The sequence below is a fragment of the Halyomorpha halys genome, unplaced genomic scaffold, assembly GCF_000696795.3.
Source record: "Halyomorpha halys isolate HHAL.00 unplaced genomic scaffold, Hhal_1.1 Scaffold1724.1, whole genome shotgun sequence".
Taxonomy (NCBI): domain Eukaryota; kingdom Metazoa; phylum Arthropoda; class Insecta; order Hemiptera; family Pentatomidae; genus Halyomorpha; species Halyomorpha halys.
Genome location: NW_027108605.1, coordinates 64,884 through 80,498, shown reverse-complemented (window position 1 = coordinate 80,498; position 15,615 = coordinate 64,884). Strand labels below are relative to the sequence as shown.

The following is a 15,615-nucleotide window of genomic DNA, read 5'->3' as shown; positions in this document are numbered from 1 at the left end:
TAACAAAAATAAAAATAAAAATATACATAAACAAATGAAATATAAGAAGATTTTATATGTATATAAGAAGAAAAATAAATAAATGAAATGGACATAATCAAGCTAAGTAAAATAAATTATATATAATATTTACACAGAGACCTATGGATCTCCGAGCCCACTCTATTCCCCACGTATGAGGGGTAGAGCAGGGGTCTTCTAGTGCTCTCACCGCGTCACTGGTAATGAGCCAGTGGAGGTTGAGTAAGTGCGCTAAAGCCACAATCACTCTACATGTGTGAAGCTCTGGATTGCCAGAACTCCAATTGTCAATTTTATTCTACAGAAGGTCTCTAGGCCACTGCCAATTCAACCTTCGAGGTGGATTGTAAGGATGGGTGGAACTGGTAAGGTTGGACCAAAGGATTAAGTTAATAAGAAAGGTTTATATGGAATTTTGAGAATTTGATATTAATATCTGTAATATAATATAATTTTAAAATAATAACGTACCATCTTTAGGCATGATTGTTGCCCTGAGAAATTGTGTATCTTCAATCATCACTGGCATCTGCTCGTATTCCTTCTGTAGCAATTTAGCAAATGTTCGCCATGCTAGGACCTAAAGGTAAATGAATGCATTATACGTGTCATTATGAATACATATAAATGCAGTTCGTATAAATAATTGAAATGAAGGCTGATACTAACAAGGTATCCTGCAGCAGGGAACAGAACCCTCCCATCGATGCAATGGCCGCTGATATAGGCATCCTTAGGGTCTGCTATGTTCACGTCATAGGTTATCTCTCCCATACCTTTGCCCTGAATTGAACAAAATCAATAAATACATATACTGCTTTTGATATATGGTCACTATTTGCAAATAAATTTTTAAAAACACTTTCCAACGATGGGGGAGGGGGTGAATACAATATAGTCTAAAAAAAAACAAAGCAAATTGTCTATGTTCGAACTGATGTTAAAAATTTAATATAATGTTATACATAACTACATGATAAAAGTTACTAATTTGAGTATATTAAGTGTAGTTAAATGTAAAGTGTTTATTCCAGGAACATTTTTACCCTATAAAATTAATTTATAAATTTGGGATATAAACCTCAAGAAATCCAATAATATGCTTGTCGGATTTAAGTAATCCGATTTTCTCGGTTAATTTTTGGATTTATATAAAGTCCGGGTCGAAGGTCTCATTTTCTGATGCCCCCCTTGCCGCCAACACCGGAAAACCCCGAAGACGCTGCAACTGCAATGCCGCCCCAGCCTAAGCATCATGCAAGCTAGGACCTGGCCTACCCCTACCATCACGCCAGGCTCCAGGATACGCTGGCCAGCCCTTGAGGAGGAACGAGGACGTCTTTTCAGACACAGGCGAAAATACACGGTCTTCACCGTTTCGCCCACCGTACACCAGGACGAGAAAGCGGCCTAGAAGACGTCAATCAGATAAGCCAATATTGTATAAGCCATGAGACCACCCCAATGCTCTGTTTTACATTACTATACATAAATAATTCTGAACTAACTCGTTAACATCCTCTGCCCCTTCAGGGATTATTAACATTGAAGAAATAAATGTTGTTCATGAGCATAGAGTGTCTCACATTTTCAGCCCCCCTTTTCCACAATATTAATTTCAAACATAAAATTACACTCGGGAGACCTGCAGTATAACACGAGCAGGTCCCGATGTAACAATGCTAGAAAACTACATAAAAATAATAAAGTCAGTCAGACGTTTTATAGATGTAATTATGTAAAAGGGTCATCTGAAGATATACACAGATCCTCTAAACAGTATGACGTGACTGAATACTCATAATATTATAGATCCAACAATAAGATTGCTTAAGTAATTAAAAATACTACACTATAAAACAGGAACGAAAAATAAATTAGTATTGGTTTATAAAGTGATATGTTAGAATTTTTCAAGACAAAATATTATTGGGAGAAAGAATACATCAGCAAAATAATGATGTTGAAAATAAGAATAAAGACCCACATAAAACATCATTGATACAACATGAATCCAAATATAAACATATCATTGATTTTGAAAATACAATGGTTTCGGATAAAGAAAATACTCGTAGCTATATATTTATCGGAAAATATTGATGATACTATTTATTTCAAATTAGATGCAAGAAATTTGAACCAGCATTATGCTGAAATATTAAGTAAAAATAAATTTATAAATTGAATTTGGTCCGGGTGCGGTCAAATTAAACTCAGATATTAATATTTTGTACTATTTTTATTTGAGCCAACGTTTCGCCCCACGTTGCAGGGCTTCGTCAGGGCTGTTTTGACGGAAGTCAAAGTCAGAGTCAGGCGGAAGTCAAACTTCCGTCCAAACAGCCCTGACGAAGCCCAGCAACGTGTGGCGAAACGTTGGCTAAAAAAAAAAATAGTACAAAATATTAATATCTGAGTTTAATTTGACCGCACCCGGACCAAACTCCATTTATTGATACACACAGTCAATCAGCAGTCATCCAAAAAATAAATTTGTGATCATAATGTTTATATATAAGATAAATAATATATAGTTAACATTGATAGGTTTTTTACACTAAAATTAGTGAATATATAAGCTAAAATAAAATTGGAAAAGTAATGAGAACATGGCAAATCTGAGATGTGAGGTTAAACAATGTATTGTTGATATAGTCCATAGAGTGTAATATACATTGTAAACTGAATAATTATAATAAGTAAAATTGTGATAATAATGAGAAATTTAACGCATTATGATAAAAATTAATTGCTATGGTATTAAGTGATGTTCATGCAGTGGTGTTCCTCAAGGTTCCTCTCTATCTCTAACTCTGCTATTTACATTAATGACCTTCCCCTCCAAATCCATCTCTCCTAATACCACATCTATGCAGATGATTTCTAAATATACCTTCGCTCCAATACCCTCCCTACCTTTAAATCCCACCTATTCAATCATTTCTTATCCATTCAGATCCCATAAAATTGTACATAGATATAATTGTAAATATGTATACAAATTATTATTAAAATTATATCGTTTTTAATTATTTTTACCTCATTTTTTTGTAATTACTAACTGTTGAAAGATAGAAAGTAACTTATAATTTTTTTTTTATAATGACTATTTATTTACTTTGTATTTATGTTTATGTATCTCTGAGGCTCCTCAGCCCACATTAGTCCTATCTTTCTATATTATTCTGAAGGGACTCGTCCCAGAATAAATAAAGTATTATTATTACTATTATAGTAATTAGAATGTAATTGAAAGTGTTAGCCAATAGATCCTTGAGAAAGCCGAAACATAGGAGTTACAAAATAAATAAAAAGTATAAAACTATATTATTAAAGGATATTTTTATTGTAATTGATTTAAAATTTAAATATGGAATCTAAAAGTATATTTTATAAAAAAAAAAAAAAAAAATAATAAAACCTTTTTTATTCCATGTTCCCATATCTTCTAAACTACCTACTGTACCCAAAACATTATGCACACCGTTTTTAACATTTTTTTTTTCCTACGCCACAGGCAGTGGGGTATTACGCCAATTTCCCTATTGCAGTGCAAAAAAATCTGTTTTTATCATAAATAAGCTGAAATCTAATTTTTAATAAAGCTCTGAACGTTAAAAAAAAAAAAATAAAATGCTATTCATTTTTGAAAATATATCTCGGATATTATTCAAGGTACAGAGCTAATTTTAATAAAGCTCTGTACCTTGAATATATTGAAACCTACCCGAGATATATTTTCAAAAATTAATAGCATTTAGTTTATTTCTTTTTTTTTTTATATAGGATTGGTAACAGTGAATTTGGCTCTATAATCAGGCACCTCATACTGCCCAGTGGCAGAAGTGGATAATAAAATAATCACAAATTTAATTTTTTGAACGAAAGCTATTATGAGTAATACTCTTATTATGACATTAATTATCTATGATGAAGAATTACATTCACTGAGCCAGCTCGTTATTTGTACTAAAACTTAAATTTTCAAGTTCAATTTTCTCCTTTTATATTAAAGAATGCGACAGTGTAATACATTTTTTTATTTCTTTTGTTATTTTTGTATTTTAAAGACCATCTTAAATATTTCTAACTTATCAGACACCCTTTATATTATATATGTATTTCATGATACACACACAAATGGTATGAAGTGAATAAAATCTTTAAAACATGCAAAAAAAAAAAGTAAATCTTTGTAAAAAATCATAAATGTATCTAAATATTAACGAACTATTTTTAATATTAAAAAATTGGGAAGGTTATATTGACATGGATGAATAACATGAACATTATGAAACAAGAAAAATGAAGTTAAATGTAAAAAAATGAACAATTGTTATAATTAAACGTTTTCTAAAACATTAAAATTGGAAAAATATTTTGTTCATAAGCATTATAAGAAATCGGTCTGTAGAAAGTTGTGCTACAAAATTATAATATTATTGTTGCTGTGGAATAAAATAATTTTTTCAAATTTTTAGGTTAAAAAATCCAACAATAACATTTAATAAGGATATACTCACATCCCTAGCAAAAATAAACCGTTTTTTAATTTATTTTGATTCCTTACAATTTTTCTGAAGTCAGCAAATCCCCATTCAATAGAGTGGTCCCATTCCACTAATGATCCAAGGTTGGGTGTACCTCTTGATACTGGGTACGTAACAGGTGGATAGAGTTCCTTTACCTTAGGATAAAGACCAGCGTTGTACAGCCTAGGTCAAGTCATTAAGATTAAATTGATATAGAGAATCATTTACAACAGCAATAATAATAATTCCAAATAAATTATCTAGTTAAGACAATAAAATTTACTTCATGACATAAAATTAATATATCTAAAGGATTTTATTGATAAAACTTAATCATATTGAGTTAGTAATACCTTCCAATATTAGACAGGAAAAACCCTAATTCGTCAGGAATATTTTTCCTTACTAAAGCGACATTCAAACATGACTTGGGTAACGATCTCTTGAGAATGGCTTGCAAGAGAGCGTGGGGTGCGATTTCGATAACAATAGCATTCTCTGGGATATGTTGGAGTGCTTCATAAAACAGGACTGGAGATAGGAGATTATTGACGTGGTAAGCTGGTGAGCACGTCGCAGCCAGTTCCGAGTTCCAATCTGATTCTGGAATTGAAGTAGAGCGCCACCTCTTTGTCCTTGGTTGTGGATTTGGAATGATCTGAAATTAATAGTTTTATCAATGAACATAATGTACTAATTTTTCGTTAATTAGTTCACGTAAAGAGTAATTAATAAGTAAATACCTTTTCTAAGTGGACTTTCAGTTTCTGACCAACTTCTTCAATGTATTTAGAGTGGAAAGCAATGTTACCGCAACTAACCATCTTTGCGAATTTTCCTTGTGCCTGCAGATCTGCAACGAACTTGGTTACCAAATCAGCAGGTCCTGAGATTGTTACTGAGTCCTCACCATTGTGACAAGCTGCAAAGACACCGGGTGGTGCTTGTGCTTTGGCTTCTTCCCATGTTAGACCTATAACAGAAAAATTATAGTTAAATTTCACCTTTATTATTTATAATTTCAAGAAAATAAAAGTGTGATTTTGACTTACTAACGGCTGCCATAGCTCCTCTCGGGGGCTTACAATCAATTACTGACCTTCCTCTCCAGTAAGCGGATAATACGGTTTGTTCAGCCGTGGCACAGCCATCAGCATAAGCACATGCGGCTTCACCAGCAGAGTGGCCGATTATGCCATCAGGAGCCAGGCCGAGTGAGCTCAATAAGTCTATCAAAGCAACCTGAAATCAAAATAAAATAAATAATAACATTTTTCTTCTATATTGAAAATTCGCAAGAATGCAATAGAAGAAAACTTACTTGAGTAGCAGAAATTGCGACGAAGGAATTGATGATATTATCAAATACTGATTCCTCTTTACTGTTCATGATAAGATTGACGAGATCGACCCCTTCCTTGGCAAGCGCAGCTGCACTCCGATGGATGGATTTGGCAAAAGCTTTCAGGCCCATCAGAGCTTTACCCATTCCAGGCCATTGTGATCCCATTCCCGAAACGACGTACCAGACCTCTCTCTTCTGCAGTGGTTCCTCCTGAAAATTACATGGCTGTAATAGCATGAAGCAAAAATGAATAACCATTAAATAACTTTAAAACAACTCACCGAAACTTCTCGAACAGGTGTTTCAGAAAGTACTGTAAATCCTCTGAAAGGATGGCCTACAATTCTCTGGCTATGGATGTCGTGTAATAGTGCAACCATTTCATCATCTCTTGGCATCTTTTCAATCTGAACAATAAATCATATTATGATAAACAAATGAAAAACAATTTTTTTTTAATTTGATTTTAAAACACATTTACATTCTTTAAGAAATTAGTAACACCAGTTGATGTCCTGCCAGAAGTTAGCACAATCCTAGGTATGCTGCTTTTGACTGGGGGTTGCTTGGATTTAGAATTAGACCTAAGAATGACGTGAACATTACTGCCTCCAAAACCAAAAGAATTGCAAGCCACAATCCCACCATTCCATTTCCAGTTCTTGTCGACAACCTAAAATAAAAGTTTGCGTTAGTTATTATTAGTTGTTTATAATGTTTATTACTAAATCGATTATTAATTTAATGCGTAAGCTAAGAAAAGTGATAAAGTTAATTACTTGAAGTTGCCCATTATTTAAGCCAGGAATGTCCGGTCGAGGATTTTTAAAATGAAGATTAGCAGGTATGACACCGGTTTCCATGGATATTACAATCTTAGCTATAGAGGCAACGCCAGAAGCAGGTTCGGCGTGCCCCATATTTGTTTTGACCGAACCTATGAGGAGAGGAGAGCTCCTACCATTACATAATACCTCAACGATCGTATTGACTTCTTGTTCATCTCCAACCTGTAAAATATAATTTTAAGCTAAAAATCTATTTTATCACAAAAAATTCATTACGAATATTGATAAGATTAAAATATATCCATCACCTTGGTTCCGGTTCCATGGGCTTCAATGTAGTCAATATCACACGGGCGTAACCCTACATCCTTGCAAGTTTGAAGGATGAGCTCCTTCTGAGCATGTCCTGAAGGAAATGTGATGCCCTCTGGTTTGGTGCCATCTGTGTTCGCTCTGCTGTTTACTACCGTGGCGTAGTTACGTTTTGCATCCTTCGCTTTTTGCAGTAGAATAGAAACAACCGCTTCACTTCTTACGTAACCATCCGCTGTTAAATGATTAATTCAATATACATCATCTCAACATAAACAAAATGAAATATAAAAAGAGATATTTTCCGAACCTGAAGCATCAAAAGTTTTGCATTTTCCATCTTGACTCAACAAACTCAGCTTCAAAAACTGCACTGAAGCAGTTGCATTTAGTGTGATGTTTGCGCCGAGGACAATTGCTGCGTCGCATTGCCCTGTTTTAATTGCAACTACTGCTTCGTGAAAGGCCATCAAGGAACTGGAGCAGGCTGTGTCAATTGTATAACTAGGTCCTAGAAAATATTTCAGTTGTCTAAATTAGTTGAGTTAGTGGGATTTTTAATATTTTCTGTGATTGAACTTACCATGGAAGTCGAATGCATATGATATTCTGTTGGCTACCATAGCCTTAGCATTACCAGTCAGTTCATAACCGTTTATTTTATCTGGGAAAGTAGTGTAGAAATATCCATTTTCATTGGCACTCGAGCCAACTATTACTGCTGTGTTGGAACCCCTAAAGTCCTCCGGTTGTAGACCTCGAAATAAGATTACAAAAGCTAAGTTGAAATAAGTATGGCAAAAGTAATGGTAATGGTGAAAATATAGTTTTTATTTTTGTTTGCCTGATGAATTCAAAATAAATGCATTTAAAGATATTATGGGTTATTGCACACTAATTCTCACCTGCATCAACTATCGCTTCATAGGTTGTCTCAAGACCAATCCTGAGATGTGGATCCATGCATTCGGACTGTTTTGCGTGGACTCCAAAAAAGGTTGCATCGAAGTGTGATAGGTTTTTCAATGTTCCCAATCTTTCTGGCAGCCCATGAACACCTAAACATTTCATTGTCAAAGCATCAGATGAAGAAAATACTTTATAAAATAAAGAAAACTTAAAGACAATATCTATTCATACATCAAGATTCCTGCCCCTGAAAGATTCAACTTATATATTATAAATATTTATATAATTTAAAAAAAATATTTACAATTCACAGACATTTCGGGGTACAACTTCGTCTTCAGAGTTTACTAACATACTAAATTAATTATGGGTGTGTGGCCTACGGTTCGGCAAGCAAAAGAACACTCAAAATGCTAGATCCCATTCAAAACACCGCTTTGAGAATAGTTACTGGCGCTTTCCGCTCCAACCCCTCAAGTAGTTTACACGTGGAAGCATCTGAAATACCATTATTAGTTAAAAGAAAAATTCTGGCACTAAAATATTACTCCAAAATCATATCTAACCCAAACCACCCTCTAAATAATTTCTTCTCTTCATCTGATAATCAAATCTTTGATTGATTAATCGGTCATCTGTTTTGACTCGGAATCTGCCCTCTAATCTTAACAAGATCCATTTCCAACAACCCATTCATAATAGAGTTGAAGCAGCATTTAAAAACTTTGAACAAAATGGGTTGTAGGGTCTTGTTTTTATGGCTGCCAGGTCATTGTGGGATGACTGGAAATGAAAAGGCAGACACGCAGGCCAGACTAGCTATAAAGACATAACATCATCAATATGCATAGATGTTATTTTATGGATAAAAGAAATTGGATGGCAAGAGTGGCAAGATGAATGGTTCACCATGAGAGACAATAAGTTAAGAATGATCCAACAGACAGTGAAACGTCCAACCAGAAACTTGAATCTGCTACGGAGAGAAGATGTGGTATTAACCCGTCTTCGGATAGGCCATACTCGACTCACCCACGGTCATCTCATGAAAAAAGAAAATGCACCGACGTGTCGCTACTGTGGAAACGATCTCACCGCTAGGCATATTCTCACTGAATGTATTGCTCACGAACCACACCGGTTCTCTTCATATTTACAGGAGATGTAATTTTAATTGTAAACATGTAATTGCAATTGTAACTGTAAATTTGTAACTTGTAATTGTTAATTTTTAACTTTCTCGCTTTGTAATTAGATGTAACTTTCTCATGTAGTAACTTTGTGAATATTTCGATTGTAATCGACTAACTTTGTGAATTGCCCTAGTGGTCGAAACTCTTAAATAAATAAATAATGTGGACTCACCTTTTTTCCACCGAAGATCGTTCTCTGTCACGAAGTCCTTCCCTTCCATAAGACCATCCATGAATTCTTTCATGGAATCGGCCTCTGGAAATCTGCCGGAAATTCCAGATATGACGATGTCATCGCCGTTGTCTCCTCCGACCCCTTGGAAGTTGTCCATCTCAGGTAATCTGGCAGGCATCCTTTATCTGAAAAAACATAAAAGTTACAATTAGAGACCTTTAAATATATAAATTTATATACTATAAGAAATGCATTGGTAACTTAATAGCAAATTTATCGCTAATGAATACTAGGAAACGTTTTAGTTTTTAATAATATTTCTAGATCATTTCCTGAGAAGTATCATGTCTAAAAAAATGATTGTACTATGATCTGATATATACATACATGCTTAATCCATAGGTTTTTCTCCAAACCTATGGGTAGGTTTAAATCCACTTCATAGAGGTTGTGTATTGAGCAAAAATTGATAACATTTTTGATTTTACTTGATTAAATTTTGGTCGATATTTGTTTTTTCTTAAAAGTAAGACCAATAATTTTAAAAGATTATTATCTGTATACAACGACCAATTTTTAGAGAAAGTATAAATAAGTTTCGATTTCAATACTGAGCCATTTGCAAGTTGTATACAGAACGCTTCCCATCATATCGTTGTTCCAAGAACATTTCCCGAAACATTTTCTCACAGAATTTACATGCACTTATTAAACTATGCGTTGATTGAAATAATTTTTCACGATTATGCATGATAAAATTACCAATTATTTGAATGAACAATTAATTTCACCTCTATATAGAAAAAGTCTCTTGGTTGTTGTTTTTATCTTATACTGAAACTGTTATAAGTGGACATGTTTACTACTTATACTACCAAACTATATTGGAAAACATGCCCCTTTTCACTCACCCCAATTTTTGATTACTTTAATGAAAACTAGGTATAATTAATAGTCAAAACTGATGAGTCTGCCAAGTATAGGTAGGGGGAATAAAAATGGCAGCTGTTTCAAAAAATAAAAAAAATTTAATTTTTCATTCGGAGCTGTATATCATAAAAACTACCAACAACACTAGAAAATCTAAGAGACCATTATTTAAAGAAGAGTAAATTTTCTGAAATATTAGCCCTAAAAGAGCTATTTACGTCCAATAGTTCTTGAGATACAGCTTTTTAAAAAGCAAAATTTCTTAAAAATCTACTGAAAGATTAGTAGTTAGTTAATTTATTTTCAAAAATCTATATCTCAGGAACTATGTGACTTACAGATGTCTATTAGCACTCAAATTAAAGCTAGTTTAATGGACTATAAAGAAGTCCTTACCTTTACCAAGGAATGGTAATTTTCATGATATTTGCTAAAATAAATTAATTTGTACTTGTTCGAACAAGTTTGATTTATGAAAAACTTCATTTCAGAAACCATTGGACAGACTGAGCCAGCGCTAAAATTAAAGCTAGTTAAATTTACTATAAAATAGTTAATAATGTTTATCTCTGTAGGAGTAGTAGTTTTTATGATATTTGACAAAATAAACTCACAAAATGTTAATTTTAAGTTATTCCTATAAAATATTGGTTTTTTGAAAAAATATATCTCAAGACGCACATATGTCTGCCAACACTCAAAATAAAGGAAATTTAACTTATTATAAAGTAGTTTATTCCACTTATCTTCGTAGGGGTAGTAGTTTTTATGATATTCACATATGAATATAAATTTGGCAAATGAAAATCTGTCCGAACAACTATTAATCAATTTATTTTAGCAAATTTCATGAAAACTACTACTCCTACGAAAATAGACGTCATAAACTACTTTATAGCTCATTAAACTAGCTTTAATTTGAGTGCTAATAGACATCTGTACTTCAAATGTTTTTTGAGATGTAGATTTTCGAAACTAAATTCACTAACTAATCTTTCAGTACGTCCCATAGAACATTTTTATGAAATGTTGCTTTTTAAATAGCTATAGCTCGAAAACTATTTAACGTATGGGCTCTTGTGCTAGAAAATTCATTTTGAGTTATTTAAAGCAAAAAAAAAAATGCACTTTATTCTTTTCAAGAAAGCGTTACCTAGATCAGCGTTTTCCAAAGTGTACGCCGTCGTGAGGGTGCCGCGAAATATTCAATTAAAAATTTCAGCAATTGTTTTGAGATTATCAAATTTTCGCGCTAACATTCAAATTCCAAGAATTCAGCAGGTTTCGAGTCTTTGGAGGTGGTTGTCCAGTCTCAATATAGATATTATGGAAACAGTTGAAATTAGGTATTGCATATTATACCAAGGAAAATAGGAACTGTTTAAAAAAAGGAAAGTTTTCCAATTTTTCAAAAAAGTCAAAAATTTAGGAAAAAAAGATCTGACGTATTAAGGGAGTCTCGGAAAAAATCCGATTACTTAAGGAGCCGAAAACTGAAAAAGGTTAGGAAACTCTGACCTAGACTATATAACGGGTGGAATAAATGCCTTTAAAAAGTAAGTAGTGAAGTATTTAAGACCCATGCCAAAACGAATATATGGGTAATTTTATTCATTAAAAACATAAACGTTTCGCCTTTATTTCGCTCAATACACGATATACTAAAATAATTGGCTAAATAAATTTACAAAATGTTGATTTCAAGTGAGTAATAGACTAAAATGTATAAAATAACTGGAATTTCGAGTTTCGAATCGTGATTTTTTTATTTATTAAAAAAAAAAAAGGTAGATAAATTATTTCCCAAACGCGGCGGATAGATTTTTTCATATTAGTTTCACACCAAATTTCAGAAGATCCAACAAGGAAAATATCAAATAATTGAAATTGCGAGTTATAAAACGTGATTTTTTAATTTATTCTGTACACCTTCCAGCACATCACAAACATGACAGTGTGTTTCATATTATCATTAAAAGTAGTTTCTTATCAGTCAAGAACGAATTAGTAAGTAATAACCCGAAAAAATGACGTTTATATTACCCTTGGGAACAGACGTCATTTTTTGTTCTCTCCCCAGCATCGTTGGCAGAGCCTTCAATTTTGCAATTTTGGCTCTTACCTTTATATAGTTTTTATCAAAATAATTAGAAATTGAGATGAAATTAATTTTTTTTACAGAGATACTTGGAATAAAATGACAGCCTCAATTCTATCACATAACATTACTTATGAAAATAACTTGGAAATCAAACTTTGAAATTTTGGGTGCCTTGTTCACCTAAATTGCAAGGATATTGGAAATAAACCTCTTCGACAGTCATCAACACATTTATACATATATGGATTGTTCATCATTAAAATATTAAAATTAATTATTACTATTTGGCCCCAAGTACATAGCAGAATCATAATTTTTTTTTTGTATTACATTAATTAAACAGCCGATAGAAATCTCAGACCTTGCGCATTCAGTTAGCTAATTATTCAAAAATTTACATTTAAAACAACTACGAAGAATTATTTATTCAAACCGCAAATTGTATATGCATTTTATTCAGTTACGACAATGTTTTTTTTTATGAATATATTAACATATTAATTAAAAATATTTTCTCAAATCGTGTAGGATGAATGCTATATACTGACAAATTCACATGTTTATAATTATTATAAGTAAATTAAAAATTAATTTTATCTATAAATAAAAGAATAAATAATAAAATATTTATAATTAAGTTCGGAGCTTTCAATTACGAACGCTATTTTCCGATTTGGGTAGGAACTTTTTCGAAAATAAAAATCAGACAAGCTTGATACATATGAAAGGAATATGCTTAAAAACATTTGTAGGGAATGTAAGTCATCATTTGTAGTACAAACACTTATTTGAGCCTTGCAAAGGAAGCATTTATTTAATTTTGGGAGAAATGATTGGTGGATTTGTTTCAGTTCACCTTATGGAAATTGAGAATTACATTATTGTTATTTGTCAGTTATTTGAAAGTAAGTTTGTTATTTATCAATCTTGCTAAAAAATAAAAGGTATTTCAAAATATTTACGTTGCGTTGCTTATTTTTGTGATTTTATTTTAATTTTATGACGCTAGGAACTTAGTTCTGTTCTGTAGTTTGGGAGAAAAAAAAAAATAATAAATGAGATAGTTGAATTAAGAAATATTATTATAATAAAAAATGTTTTCTCTTCTCTTTTTAAAACCATTAAAAGGACGATTGGTTTCATATTCCAAATAGATTTCAAATTAATTCCAAATGAATTATACCCTGAGAAATGACTGAAGCTGAGCTATCTTAAGAAGTTAACAAAAGACTTACGTAAAAATATATTTATCAAAAAAATGTAAAATTCTGTCTAGATCAAATTTGATTTACTCGACAATTAGCTGAACGATTTTTATAGAAGTACACAGTCCCTTATAAATGAAAATTCTGTGTGTCAATGTATCCAAAAATCATCCTAAAAAATAAATAAAAAAACAGAGGGCCATATCATAGAGAGAGATAACAACAGAACGATGTTCTTTATAAATCAACTACTTGGGACCCTAAATGTAAAATTAAATTTGAACTAGAAAACTCTTTTTCTCGACAAACCACAAAATATTTATCCATTTCACTTATGTTAGTAGAGCAAGTGCATATACAAAAGAGTAAACAGCCAAAAATTATCAAGTTATCAATTAACAATTAGACAATATTGGAACCTACCTGAAGAATACGATGTCGCTGAATGGTTATTTCGGAAAGACTAAACCAACTCAGAGACTCATTATATTCCCCAACCTAAAGGCATGGGAATAAAGGAAACCAATTTACAATACCCTGAAGATAATTAACAAAGAGATAATTGAATATTTATGATGTGTTAATTATAAAATATATTTTATTCGAATTTTTGTTTTGTATGAATTTTCTCCTGATGCTTCAAGGAGAAATTATAATACTCTCTAAATATGAAACAATAATAACAAAAATATTTTTATTTACTTACCAATTAAGACCTTAACCTTAAAATTAATTTTCATTACTATTTTATTTACGAAAATAACTTTTAAATATATATTCATCACTGAAAACATATTTAAGAAGTTGCTGATGACTAGGGGTTCTAGATTCTAATTTCAGGCTATACTTTGTTATCAACTTCCTACCTATTGTAGAGTACACACCCAAGGTTTTTATACAGCCTGAAATCGCCCGTAAAACCCACTGTTTATTTTGAGAATACCAGTCAAGGGCATGAATAAGTGTGGATCAAAATCGGAAACCATTGATTAAACGTCTCCCATCTAATCGCCTCAAGTTATTTGTAATTTTATAGCAGGTTTTCTCCCATATCTTAATTCGTTTCTAGAAAGATCATTTATATATCTCTTTTTCTGGCAATATCGAAATCAATAGTCTCAAAGTGATGGTAAGTCTAATTATTTCCTTTTAAAAATATATAAGCAGTAATACCATACCAACGCCTACAGTACAAGTCCCATAGACAGTTTATGTGTTAGAAGCTGGGGAACCACCATTAGAATACAGGCGACACATATTGCTTAAAAAAATAGCTAAGTTTAAAGCTCTCCTAGGATCAGAATGATCAATTATAGCAGGTGAAAACCTATTATTTCAAAAATATCTAACAAAAAAGAGATTACCTAAATATTTTAATGTATTGTTGTCCAACAATCATACTAAAAACTCCCACCATGGCATATTTCTAATATCAATATATGTTAAAAACTTTATCACCACTCAAGACATAATAGCAACACAAGACAATATTTTTAAGAATTTGTGGATAAATATAGAGAACATTCTCTCATATACACCCATGGTTCCAAAGATGATAGTTGTGTTTGAGTAGTAACCATAATAGATGACTTCTTAGTCTAAACAAGTCTTCACTCCTAAAGCATTTCATTTACCGTAGAACTGACAGCGGTGAAAATTCGCGAACTTAAAATCCAACTATTCACAGATTCTATGAGCTCATTGTCACTATTGAAAAACGCAGATGCAACATATCCTATCGCAGTACTCATATTTAAACTAATCTTAAAGTTGTATTGGATTGACCGCACAGTTATGTCTATCTGGATACCAGGACAATTGTAAAGCTGACCAAGCAGCAAAACCTGCATCGTTGATTCCACCAACTGACTGCTTAGATTGCCCCCACAGCGACCTTTATCCTCTGAGGGGAATACAAATAATTATTAAATGGCAGGCAACTTGGACCAACACAGCAGAGAACAAATTAAGAGCAAGTATAAATAACCAACTATGTCTATGTACATATATGTACTGTGATATATATGTACTATAAGTATAACCAACCATGTTTATGACTTTCTTGGAATACATCAATCCAAAGCTACGACATGAAGTAGAC

The 15,615-nt window shown here is 32.3% G+C and overlaps 1 protein-coding gene across 1 annotated transcript in view; it reads right to left on the bottom strand.

Annotated features, from left to right (window-relative positions):
* Window positions 1–14,066, bottom strand: part of LOC106690461 (fatty acid synthase) — a 30,230-nt gene extending 16,164 nt beyond the window's left edge. The window contains exons 1-16 of the mRNA XM_014435912.3: window positions 13,938–14,066; window positions 9,276–9,463; window positions 7,907–8,059; window positions 7,585–7,758; window positions 7,312–7,512; window positions 6,998–7,236; window positions 6,681–6,911; window positions 6,383–6,574; window positions 6,183–6,308; window positions 5,878–6,111; window positions 5,609–5,798; window positions 5,300–5,529; window positions 4,910–5,214; window positions 4,595–4,739; window positions 691–804; window positions 493–601 (exon numbers count right to left, since the gene is read on the bottom strand). Of these exons, the coding sequence (XP_014291398.1) occupies window positions 493–601; window positions 691–804; window positions 4,595–4,739; window positions 4,910–5,214; window positions 5,300–5,529; window positions 5,609–5,798; window positions 5,878–6,111; window positions 6,183–6,308; window positions 6,383–6,574; window positions 6,681–6,911; window positions 6,998–7,236; window positions 7,312–7,512; window positions 7,585–7,758; window positions 7,907–8,059; window positions 9,276–9,456 (2,824 nt within the window). The 5' untranslated portion in view covers window positions 9,457–9,463; window positions 13,938–14,066. The remainder of the gene's footprint in view (window positions 1–492; window positions 602–690; window positions 805–4,594; window positions 4,740–4,909; window positions 5,215–5,299; window positions 5,530–5,608; window positions 5,799–5,877; window positions 6,112–6,182; window positions 6,309–6,382; window positions 6,575–6,680; window positions 6,912–6,997; window positions 7,237–7,311; window positions 7,513–7,584; window positions 7,759–7,906; window positions 8,060–9,275; window positions 9,464–13,937) is intronic.
* Between the last annotated feature and the right edge of the window lie 1,549 nt (window positions 14,067–15,615).